Source organism: Protomyctophum bolini (assembly GCF_963924005.1).
Source record: "Protomyctophum bolini genome assembly, chromosome: 5".
NCBI classification, from domain to species: domain Eukaryota; kingdom Metazoa; phylum Chordata; class Actinopteri; order Myctophiformes; family Myctophidae; genus Protomyctophum; species Protomyctophum bolini.
This window is the reverse complement of record NC_137866.1, coordinates 35914364-35926202: the sequence shown is the minus strand read 5'-3', so window position 1 is coordinate 35926202 and position 11839 is coordinate 35914364. Positions and strand designations below refer to the sequence as shown.

At 43.7% G+C, this 11839-nt stretch overlaps 1 protein-coding gene across 4 annotated transcripts in view; it reads right to left on the bottom strand.

Moving 5' to 3' along the window:
- Positions 1-11839, bottom strand: part of agrn (agrin) — a 347396-nt gene that overhangs the window by 39479 nt on the left and 296078 nt on the right. For all 4 annotated transcript variants that reach the window (XM_080763911.1, XM_080763912.1, XM_080763913.1 and 1 more), the window contains 5 exons: positions 11338-11452; positions 8847-8966; positions 7924-8325; positions 3247-3439; positions 46-261 (listed from right to left, as the gene is read on the bottom strand). In XM_080763911.1, coding sequence (XP_080620037.1) covers positions 46-261; positions 3247-3439; positions 7924-8325; positions 8847-8966; positions 11338-11452 — 1046 coding nt within the window. The remainder of the gene's footprint in view (positions 1-45; positions 262-3246; positions 3440-7923; positions 8326-8846; positions 8967-11337; positions 11453-11839) is intronic.

Genomic DNA, 11839 nt, shown 5'->3' with positions numbered 1-11839 from the left:
ATAAAAATGAAACATTAGGTCATTAGACGTTTCGGAGAGTCTTACTCCGGCACCAGGTCCTCCGTCACTCCTCCAACAAACATGGCGGTGTCGAGGTTGAGTCCGTCAGTACCGCGGGGGCTCTCTCCGTTGATGGCCGACTCGTTGTCCACGCTCAGCGTCGCTGTGCGTCGGATGCGGCTCACCACCAGCTGATGCCAGCGGCCCGGCTTGATCATAACGGTGCTGACCAGCGTGCCTGTACCCGAGCCTGTGTTGAACCTGTGTGAATGAAAATATATGATCATAACGGTGCTGACCAGCGTGCCTGTACCCGAGCCTGTGTTGAACCTGTGTGAATGAAAATATATGATCATAACGGTGCTGACCAGCGTGCCTGTACCCGAGCCTGTGTTGAACCTGTGGGAATGAAAAAATATATATATATTTTTTTTTAGTTTGGTGTACAATCACACTCCCATTAGCGGAATGATTTTCTTTATTAATATTTTTCTCTTTGGTATGCTTTCTTTATTTTATTGTGCTGTTTTCTATTGTGCTATGTCTCTCCTACTGTCTACTGTCTGTCTCTCCTACACTGGCTCCCTCTCAGCTCTCCTACTGTCTGTCTCTGCTACTCTGGCTCCCTCTCAGCTCTCCTACTGTCTACTGTCTGTCTCTCCTACACTGGCTCCCTCTCAGCTCTCCTACTGTCCACTGTCTGTCTCTCCTACACTGGCTCCCTCTCAGCTCTCCTACTGTCTGTCTCTCCTACACTGGCTCCCTCTCAGCTCTCCTACTGTCTGTCTCTCCTACACTGGCTCCCTCTTAGCTCTCCTACTGTCCACTGTCTGTCTCTCCTACACTGGCTCCCTCTCAGCTCTCCTACTGTCTGTCTCTGCTACTCTGGCTCCCTCTCAGCTCTCCTACTGTCTACTGTCTGTCTCTCCTACACTGGCTCCCTCTCAGCTCTCCTACTGTCCACTGTCTGTCTCTCCTACACTGGCTCCCTCTCAGCTCTCCTACTGTCCACTGTCTGTCTCTCCTACACTGGCTCCCTCTCAGCTCTCCAACTGTCTGTCTCTCCTACACTGGCTCCCTCTTAGCTCTCCAACTGTCTGTCTCTCCTACACTGGCTCCCTCTCAGCTCTCCTACTGTCTGTCTCTCCTACACTGGCTCCCTCTCAGCTCTCCAACTGTCTATCTCTCCTACACTGGCTCCCTCCCAGATCTTCTACTGTCCCTTTTCTACTATCTGGCTCAATAAAGAAAAGAAAAATGACCTAACTCTAAAAGTGTGGGCAATGCATTTTCTTTCTTTTCATGAGCGTAGAGAAAGACAGGAAAGGAGGTATAGGGGTTTTGACAATACACACCACCATGTCCAAGAGAATTGAGTGAATTAACATTCACATTCACACCTTGGTTGAAAAGAGCGTTTTTGTGTCTGTGCACCCACACATGCACCATTATTGAGCTGAGACCAATTACCTAGCGAGCGTAATGAGTTCTTCTCCCGCATCCAGCAGTGGGAGGTAATCTGACCGTGGCACTCCTGGATTGACTCAGTGCCTCATTTAAAGCATTAAGACCTGAGACCACATTACACAAATGTCTTCTAAATCAGTTTTCTGAAGAATCTACGCTTCTAATGAGTGGTTCTGATACTTTTTCATGACAATGATCCCCAGAATTATTTGTATTTGGCCGCCGACCCCATCTCAAAATATTTAGAAGCAAATATTTGAGTTAAAAACGTTTACTGTGAAACAATTTACAATTTAGGCATTTAGCAGACGCTCTTAATCCAGAGCGATTTACATTAAGCAATAACAAAAAGCATGGCATACATATATAAAAAGTTAGTTATCATGGACATGCATAACCTAAGAACGTAGCAGTGGAGTATCTATATCATGAAACTATATATAAACTATACATACTATACTATATTATACTATACATACTAGTATAAAGTGATATGACTACATAAAACGCAATTCTAGTGTTGTCTACGTAACATGCTATAAGTCTGTTTAAAATGCTATCTAAGTCTACATAAAGTGCTACCTAAGGGGCTAGGGCAAGTGCTACGGGTCTGAAAAGGTGGGTTTTCAGACTACGGCGGAAGATATATTCAAAATGATGTGCACACGTTTTCACCATTTTTTCGAAAATAGATCTACAAGCTCGTAGATCTTCTATTTTCTATTTTTTTTTTAATCTAAAGTTTAGAATTATGGTTAAAGTGGTTAAAAGTCACACAGATGTGTCCTCAGGTCTAAATGGGTTAAAGCACCGCCGACTATAATGTTCTCCTTCAATTTACTTTAGATTTCGATCTGCGTTAGTGTAACTACGGTTGGATTATGGGGGGGCATTAAAAAGATAAGTCTGCCAGAATGAAAGCAAAGCCCGAACACGGAGAAGAAGGCTCTGGGGATTTGCCCGAGGCAGATTGTGTACAGACTATAAATCTCTCATTTGTCCACCGCATTCTTATTCTTCTTATTAAGAGCACATAACACTCTTCTTGGACTTTACTGCATGGTATCACCTCTCTCCTGCATTCTCCCTCTCTCTGTTCACTGTATCTGAAAAAATCATATATAGGCTAAATGTGAACAAATTTGACTGAGGGGATTTTTTTTTTAATTTTCGTTTTTTTCATGTCATATGAAAGCAGGGGATCATAGCTTTAAAATAAATTGACATATTGGTTGTTCAGTTTGACCCACCAGTTTTGGAGATATAGCTTATAGAGTAATGTCTTGCAGAAAACAGCGAGTTGAGAAAACAGGCTTGAAAGGTTCACTTCTGTGGTTTCTAACATTACACCTAGCTACTGTACATGTTTAAGCATTTATTTCATATTTACATCATGTCGATTTCAGCTCTGACACTTATTTCAGACATGCTCTAGTATGTGAAGAGTCTGCCTGTGCTATTAACTCATTTTGGGAAAAAATGATGATGGCACACATATGTGTGTGTGTGCGTGTGTGTGTGCACGCGCGTGTTATCTACAATTTGTAATGCCACTTTAGCAATTGCAACCCCAATGTACTTTGACACAGTATACTGAAGCGAGTCTGTTTTTGTTTTAAATTCCTATAAGTTGTGTCTGCACTTGAACACCACATCAGACTCTGATGATGGAGCGGTTGATTGAATGCTTTGTCTCAGAGCATTGAGACGAACCATTCAATCAAACCCTCCCAAACCCATCCAAGAGGGACACTGGTTGTGCAGTCCAGCAGCGCTCACCTGAGCTCCACTTTGCCGTTGATGAGAGCCAGAGAGAGGAAGTCCTTCTTGCCCTCCTGGCCGTTGTAGAGCAGGATGCCGGTCATCTCGGACGCTCTGAACTCCATGGCGATGCGGGCCGTGTGGTAGGCCTTCATGGTGTTGAAGGCCAGGTAGGACTTACCGCCAAACGACGGGATGAAGTAGTTGATGACTGGGGAAACACAACAACGTGTCACGATGAGTAGGGATGAGGACCCAAATGCAGGCGACAGGAGGCAGAACAGGTACATTTAGGAATATGTATTAATAAAACTCAGGAACTTCCATACAGGTGCAAAAGGTAGGTAAATCTCTGAAAACATATAATACAAGAACTCCCGCAACAGGGAACTACGAACCAACAAGAACATAATGCAAACACAGGACTTAAATACACAGGATAACAGGGCACAGGTGGAACCAAAACACAATCAACACTAGGATAGGCTGGAACAGGACACAGGTGGAAACACTGACAAATTACAAGCTAGACAAGGTAACTAACAGTAACTAGGAAGACAGGAAACACTAGGAACAATACTACAAAATAAGGCAACAACAGAGTAACAGAAAACCAAAACCAAAGAGAAACAGTCAGGAACACATGAGTAAATATAAATGACAGAAATACATATTATAGTCCAAAATCTAAATAAGGACAGTCAAAGTTCAGGAGCGGACCGTGACACAACGCACAGAGCCTAGAACGTCAACGCTGCACATCAATGTGTTCCCATGAATCAACATTACCGTGTCATTATTGGCTATTCACTGATAAACGCGCATTCGTGCTTCTATCGAGTTTTTTGATTACCGTAATCGAAAAGTGTTTTCTTTTATTTAAAAAATATATATATTTATAGCCTATACAGTATATCAACAAATTAAGCATCTAAGTGATACTACAATTTATATTTATACTACAATAGTGCAAATAGCCGCCATGCTCATGACGCATCGTGATGTGACACAAGAATGTATTTTCACAATTTATTTTAATATTTTAAAACTTGTTTGTCTATTCCTAAAATAGGGATTAATAGTATCAGTATTTTTTTTTTTAATTGATTAAACCAAAACTTTTGCATGCTTAGTATGCATACGGACACACGGGCATAAACCATTTCTTGTTGGGTTTTTTTCCGAGCCAGTCAACAATTATGATCATTATCATCCATTTTCTCTCTTGGGCTGTTTTATTCTCAGCGCATCTGTGTGTCTGTCTGTCCCTCTCTGTGTTTGTCCGCTTTACTCAGAGGGGAGAGAATAGAATGCTGTGTCTGTCTGTCTGTCCCTCTCTGTGTGCGTCCGCTCCACTCAGAGGGGAGAGAATAGAATGCTGATGAGCACTGGTGGAATGTAACTAAGTACATTTAGTTGCTGTCGGGCAGAAACCTCTTATCTCCATTCCAGTTTTTTTTTGCGGCTTTCGCCTTTATTTTATATTTTTGAGTGGTGCAACCACTCCAAGGAACAGCAATGTCCGTGTCCGCCTATGTGTTCACCTATGTGTTCACCTATGTATGTATGAGCACCATAATGAGTACCAGTAGGGGCGCTGTTTGCCAGAAACAGAGAGAGAGAGACAGTGTCGCACTGTTGCCTGCTAACGAGAGAGAGAGAGAGAGAGAGAGAGAGAGAGAGAGTTGCACCACTCGGTTCACACGGGTGTGATTTTTATAGAGGGACAGACAGTAGGCTGACAGGAAATGGGGGAGAGAGATGGGGGAGTGACATGCAGTAAGGGCTGTCGGGATTCGAACCCGCAGCACACTGCCAGACTCAGGCTACCGGCCAAGGTGCCTGGACCACTGAGCCACGGCCCAGGCCTTATCTATTTTAACTCGTTTTTTTTCGCCCTATTTCATCCTACTATTACTACAGCGTCATTCACATTCGAAAGCATCAAAAGTAGCAGATCCACAAGCTGGAAACGCGATGTGAATCGACATGCTTTGAGCTTGTAGGTCTACTACTTTTGCTGTTTTGGAATTTGAATCCTGAAAAGTATCAGTTTTGGACATAAGAACTACTAGTACTGTACTAAATACTGTAATAAAATATATTTTAAGGTACTTTTATTTTACTTATTATCTTTTTATATACAGTACGTTATACAGTACTTCTACTCCACTACATCTCAGAAGCAAATATACAACTATACAATTGTTTTACCATCATATTTACTGTAGCAGATTCAGTTTATTATTATTACAAAATATGCATTAACGACTATTTTGTAAAAAGTTTCATATGGTAGGCTACTTTATGCAAATACCTACTTTTACTCTTGCTTTTTTAATACATGCCTTTTACTTGTAAGTTGTATCAGAGTAGTTTTATGCTGTAGTATTGCTATACCTTTCTACTTCTACTTAAGTAAAGAATGGGAGTACTGTGTCTCTCAGATGGGTATAGACTATAGAGAATGGGTAGCTGATGAGTCCCCATTCACTTTTAATGGACTGATTGATCTCGGGGAGGGCTGGCTGCGCACCGTGCCCGATATTTCATTTAGCCACTCTAACGCTAAACACACACCAATTCATTCTCACCGGCTAATCCCCCCCATCAAGGCAATTAGTGTCAATTATCTTAAGATGCAGCTGTGAGAGACCGTTCCGTGTCCCAAAACTCAGGAGTGGTGAGAGATGGACCAAATAAAGGAAGAGAGAGGGAGAGACAGAGGGACATAGAGAGAGAGAGAGAGAGAGAGAGAGAGAGAGACCAAAAAACCAACAAGGAGGGAATAAGAGGCAGACGGTATGAAGAGGGCTCCCATAGCGCTGGCTGATTTATGGGCTCTTACAGTAATGTTGAATGGATGATGCATCTAGCGCTGTCGGGTAGAAACCTTGTAAGTTACGTTTCAGGAAATGGGTAAAAACAAACCGTGTTTTCCGATGGATCCAATCAATGCAGTTATTATTTGTCACAAGCCTCTTGTTACTATTTTTGATTAATTGGTGCAATATTTATAAAACCCACAGGGAGACTTAACCATACTCTTACTGACGTTAAAAGACATTTTGACAATAACAAACATCGATCGACAAGCCCACAACGCATCGCATTGTGCCGGCTGTTGTCACACTGTGAGCTTGTCTGTCAGCTATTTATTTTCTAGCTTTGTGTGACACTGTGGCATACGTTCATGGGAAAAAATACATATATTTAAATGAAAAAGTTGAAATATGGAGATAGCAGGTTTCTGCCTACCAGCGACATTATGCGAATGGCTCAGAGGGGGGTTCAATTTGGAGGTGTTTGTGGAGGCTCTGAGCCTCGGTCCCTGATGGAGTAGTAGTTTTTGGGGAGCTTGGAGAGGGAGAGTCCCGCGTCTGGGTCAAACATATCTAAAGCCTCTTCAGAAAGATTCCAGGAAATCGATTCAAAGTGGTAGACGCGGGCGAGAACATCTCGAGTACGGAATGAGTTTTGGTAAGTGTGAAGAGCGGATCGCTGCTTTTTAATAAAAGAGAAGAGATGAGATTCGGGTATTAACGAAAGAAAAAGTGAACGGAACGCAGAAGCAAATGGAATGAGAGTGACCTCCTGGATTTGGGGAGCGAGGTGGGAAGGCAAACCTGATCATCTCGCTGTAGATTAGCAATTTCCGATTACTTTTTCAATTACCGTAATCAAATAATTCATAATTGCAATGCATGTGTCAACGAATCGACCAAAAAAAAATCTAATTTACTTTTTTAGATAAATGAGTTATCACATTTATTTATTTATTTTAAGAAAATGAAAAAAGTTTTTTAGATTAAGTACAATTTTAAGTTATGTATCTAAATTAACCCATTTACTGTAGGACTGAGGCCTGAGAACGCCTTATAATATCGTTACTAACTCACCCTTCTGATAATGGATTCAACTGATCAGTAGCATATCGTTACTAACTCACCCTTCTGATAATGGATTCAACTGATCAGTAGCATATCCCTAACTCACCCTTCTGATAATGGATTCAACTGATCAGTATAGCATATTGTTACTAACTCACCCTTCTGATAATGGATTCAACTGATCAGTAGCATATCCCTACTAACTCACCCTTCTGATAATGGATTCAACTGATCAGTAGCATATCGTTACTAACTCACCCTTCTGATAATGGATTCAACTGATCAGTAGCATATCCCTAACTCACCCTTCTGATAATGGATTCAACTGATCAGTAGCATATCCCTACAAACTCACCCTTCTGATAATGGATTCAACTGATCAGTAGCATATCGTTACTAACTCACCCTTCTGATAATGGATTCAACTGATCAGTAGCATATCCCTAACTCACCCTTCTGATAATGGATTCAACTGATCAGTATAGCATATTGTTACTAACTCACCCTTCTGATAATGGATTCAACTGATCAGTATAGCATATCGTTACTAACTCACCCTTCTGATAATGGATTCAACTGATCAGTAGCATATCGTTACTAACTCACCCTTCTGATAATGGATTCAACTGATCAGTAGCATATCCCTAACTCACCCTTCTGATAATGGATTCAACTGATCAGTATAGCATATCGTTACTAACTCACCCTTCTGATAATGGATTCAACTGATCAGTAGCATATCCCTACTAACTCACCCTTCTGATAATGGATTCAACTGATCAGTAGCATATCGTTACTAACTCACCCTTCTCGCACACAGAGCCCCCGCGGCCTGCGGGGCAGTTGCAGCTGAAGTCGCCCTCGCTGTCCTCACACGTGCCCCCGTGGAGGCATGGGTGCGAGTCGCACGGCCTGGGCGCCACGGGCTTATTGCCGCCGCCGTGCTTGGTGATCCTGGCGGTGGTGGCGGTGGCGGGCGTGGTGGTCGGCGGCAGGGCGGCAGTGGTGGTGGTGGTGGGAGGGAGCGGCGTGGTGGCAGGAGGCGGGGCGGTCGTGGTCCGTCGGGGGTGTGGGCGGCGGCGCGTCACGTAGGGGGAGGAGGTGGCCAGGGGCCGCGTTGTGGTGGTGGGGGTGGGGGTGGTGGGGGCCGCGGTCTGGGTGGTGACCGACGCAGCCGCAGTGGTGAAGTACGGGATGGTGGAGAGGCCTGGGAGAGACAGAGTATACACTTTGAAAATAGCAGATCTGTTATACTGAACTCAAGTAAAGTACAAATTACAAAGTACAATACTTAAGTAAAGGTACTTAGTCGCTTTCCACCACTGCATTTGGCTCCATTTGAACTAAAGACAATTTAATGGACTGTAAATATAATAGCAATGCAAAGCGTGCATGTGTAAAAGAATAAAAAGAGCATGAATTGTTTTTGTTTCGTTCACGCCACAAATGAGATATTGCACTGTAGTTAAATAAATTGTTGTAGTAACACAATGCATTTTTATGTGACTTTGTTATGGTCCAAAAGTTACAGTAGCCTATAACAGGAGATATATGCAGTCAGCCCTTGAGGTATTTTCATATTTTCACATATGGCCCCCGTTGAAAAAGACTTTGGACACCCCATACATAAAATGTTTGATAATACGGCTCATGAATAACGGAAGAAACCTCTTAACTTTATGAACCCCCCCCACGCATTCCCAGCAGTGACACTCCAGCCTGTGTTACCGTTGTTTGTGAAGCGGATATTCTCCTCCTCTGGCTTCTTGACGGCGATGCCGCTGTCCTTTGAGGCCTTCAGTTGCTTCAGCAGTGCTCCTTCAATGTCCTCCACAGAGTTCTTGGTATCTGGAACATAAAGCAGGACCACAGCTTAGCACAAGGTCCTGCTCCGGACCACTCGCCAACAACCCCACCTGCAGTAGATGACTGATAGTTCGGGCACCGAATGGACCCTTTCTGTAACTATGAGTGTGTAAAAATGGAAGCAAATACATTTGGTTACACTTGTACACACAGTCTAAGTTACATTTCCACTGAGGAGTATAGCTTGGGGTCCCAGAAAAACCACCTGTGTGAACTGAGCGGTGCAACTATACTTTGGTGCCTTTGGAGTCAAGCACAGTTGTTGACTTAAGCAAGGTTGACTGCTCAGTGTGAATGACCCCAATGACCTGCAGGGATCAATAGGTCGTGCTACAAACCATTCCGTGCTCAAACAGACAGACAGACCTACACACAAAGCCCTTTAGTGAGCTCTTTACTTTTTATTTTTGAGGGGCGCTAGCCCCTCCTATATTCAGCTATCAGTGTAGATTTCCGTCTTACACAAACATTACATTCTCATTGACAATGAATGGAGAATTTACGTCATATGTGGACGAGCAAATCGGCTATTTTCGTCCTACCCAAAGATTTTCTTCCCATTGACAATGAATGCAGAATTTACATCAAAGTGTCTGAGCAAATAGACATGTTACGTCATGATGATGTACGATGATAAGAGCGGGGGGTGTGGAATGCGTGTGTTGAATGTGAAGTCGGTCAAATGGTTCTCCATTTACGTGCATTACAACCATACACACACGTACGCATGTACGCGGAGACATGGCGCATTTACAGTAGGATGCAGTACAATGCAAAATGCCCAGTGTTAATCTATCCAATAGGTTCATACCGTAAAATAAGTCCCAAGAGTAAAAGGAACCGTCAGGATTTTGCAGTGTAAGAGGGAGAAAAGGGTCCTTTCTCCTAATATCATCTCAACCGTGTTATACATGAGGGAGCCATGCCATGTGACGAGCCAAGGGGCCCCCGGGGGCCCGCATGTCCTCCACTCGCCTCCCAGACATCAGACTTTATTTTTTTAGATGAATTGTCCTCATATCGTTCAGCGCAGATGGTCTGCTTTACTGGCCACAGCGGAGAGGCTCTTAACAGCACCTGTCTGTCTCTCTCTCTGTGTCTCTGTCTCTCTCTCTCTCTCTCTCTCTCTCTCTCTCTCTCTCTCTCTCTCTCTCTCTCTGTGTCTCTCTCTCTCTCTGTGTATCTCTCTCTCTCTGTATCTCTCTCTCTCTCTCTCTCTCTCTCTCTCTCTCTGTGTCTCTCTCTCTCTCTGTGTCTCTCTGTCTCTCTGTATCTCTCTCTCTCTCTCTCTCTCTCTCTCTCTCTGTGTCTCTCTCTCTCTCTGTGTCTCTCTGTCTCTCTGTATCTCTCTCTCTCTCTCTCTCTCTCTCTCTGTGTGTCTCTCTCTCTCTCTCTGTGTCTCTCTCTCTCTCTCTCTCTGTGTCTCTCTGTCTCTCTGTATCTCTCTCTCTCTCTCTGTGTGTCTCTCTCTCTCTGTGTCTCTCTCTCTCTCTCTCTGTGTCTCTCTCTCTCTCTCTGTGTCTCTCTCTCTCTCTGTGTCTCTCTGTCTCTCTGCATGAAGGATGCTGAACGATGCTCATAAAAAGGTGCAGTGGTGGAAGAAGTACTCAGATGTTTTACTAAAGTATGCTTCTCATTATTATTATTTTATTATTATTATTTTCCAAATGTGTCAAAATCTTTTGAAAAGAGCCGATCTACAAGCTCATCACAACGCGTCACGTTGAGCCTGTAGATCAGCTATTTCCGATAAGTAGTAATGATAATAATAGCAATAATAATAGTGCTTGAGTAAATGTACTTAGTTACTTCGCACCACTGGTGGTGGTGGTGGTGGTGGTGGTGGTGGAGGTACAGAGCGGAGGAGCTCATCTGTGTCCCCTCCAGGGAGGTGAGAGGCGTCCAAACTCACCACGGCAGAGAGAGATATACGACCGACAAAAGCCCTATAGCAGCGCAGTGAAGTGGGGGTGGGGGGCTGGGGGTGGGGAGGAGACATGGGGCTTATGGAAGCTCGCTTTGCTCCCCCGAATAACAAACACCTCTCTGAAGACGCAGAGAGAAAATCTGATGATGTTTTTCCATTTTTCTCCCTTTCACGCCAATTCAATTGTCACGGAAAAAACAACAACAAATGTAATTGGAAAAAAAGGAAATCGAGCAAAATGCACGATTATGAGATAATTAAAAGCAATACTGCTGCCTGGCGATGCAAAACCCAACCCCCCGCTCCCTAAGAAATACTCACTTAAACCCATAAAAGTGACACTTATGCTAATGTGGTTCCCCAAACAAAGTTTTTGCGTTGTTCATTAGCCATGCTTAAAAGCTGTTCCTCTCCAAAGCTTCTCACCTGGTTTGAAATGGGCCTCCACGAACGCCAGGATGGAGTTGCTGGGCGCCAAGTTGCGGACACGGACGCTCATGAAGTCTTTCTGCACCTCGGACTTTCTGAATAACTCATTGAGCTGTAAGAGAGAGAGAGAGAGAGAGAGAGAGAGACACCCACGTTCATATTACTAAACTCCAACATCAACATTTTCAGACTGCAATTCCATGCCATTTTTGCACATTTGCCCTTTCTAACCCCAAAGCTGAAAAGAGAGCTTGTAGATTGGTGTTTTCGGAGTACGACACTGGCACCTGTCAAGGAATTTCGAGGTGAAACAATGATACAACAATTTGCCTTGTGAGGACCTTGGTCCTCACAAGGTCTAGTTACACTTGTGGAGACATTTGGCCCTCAGAAGTATAGTTAAAAAAAACGCATGCACGCACGCACGCACAGTCACACACACACACACACACACACACACACACACACACACACACACACACACACACACACACACACA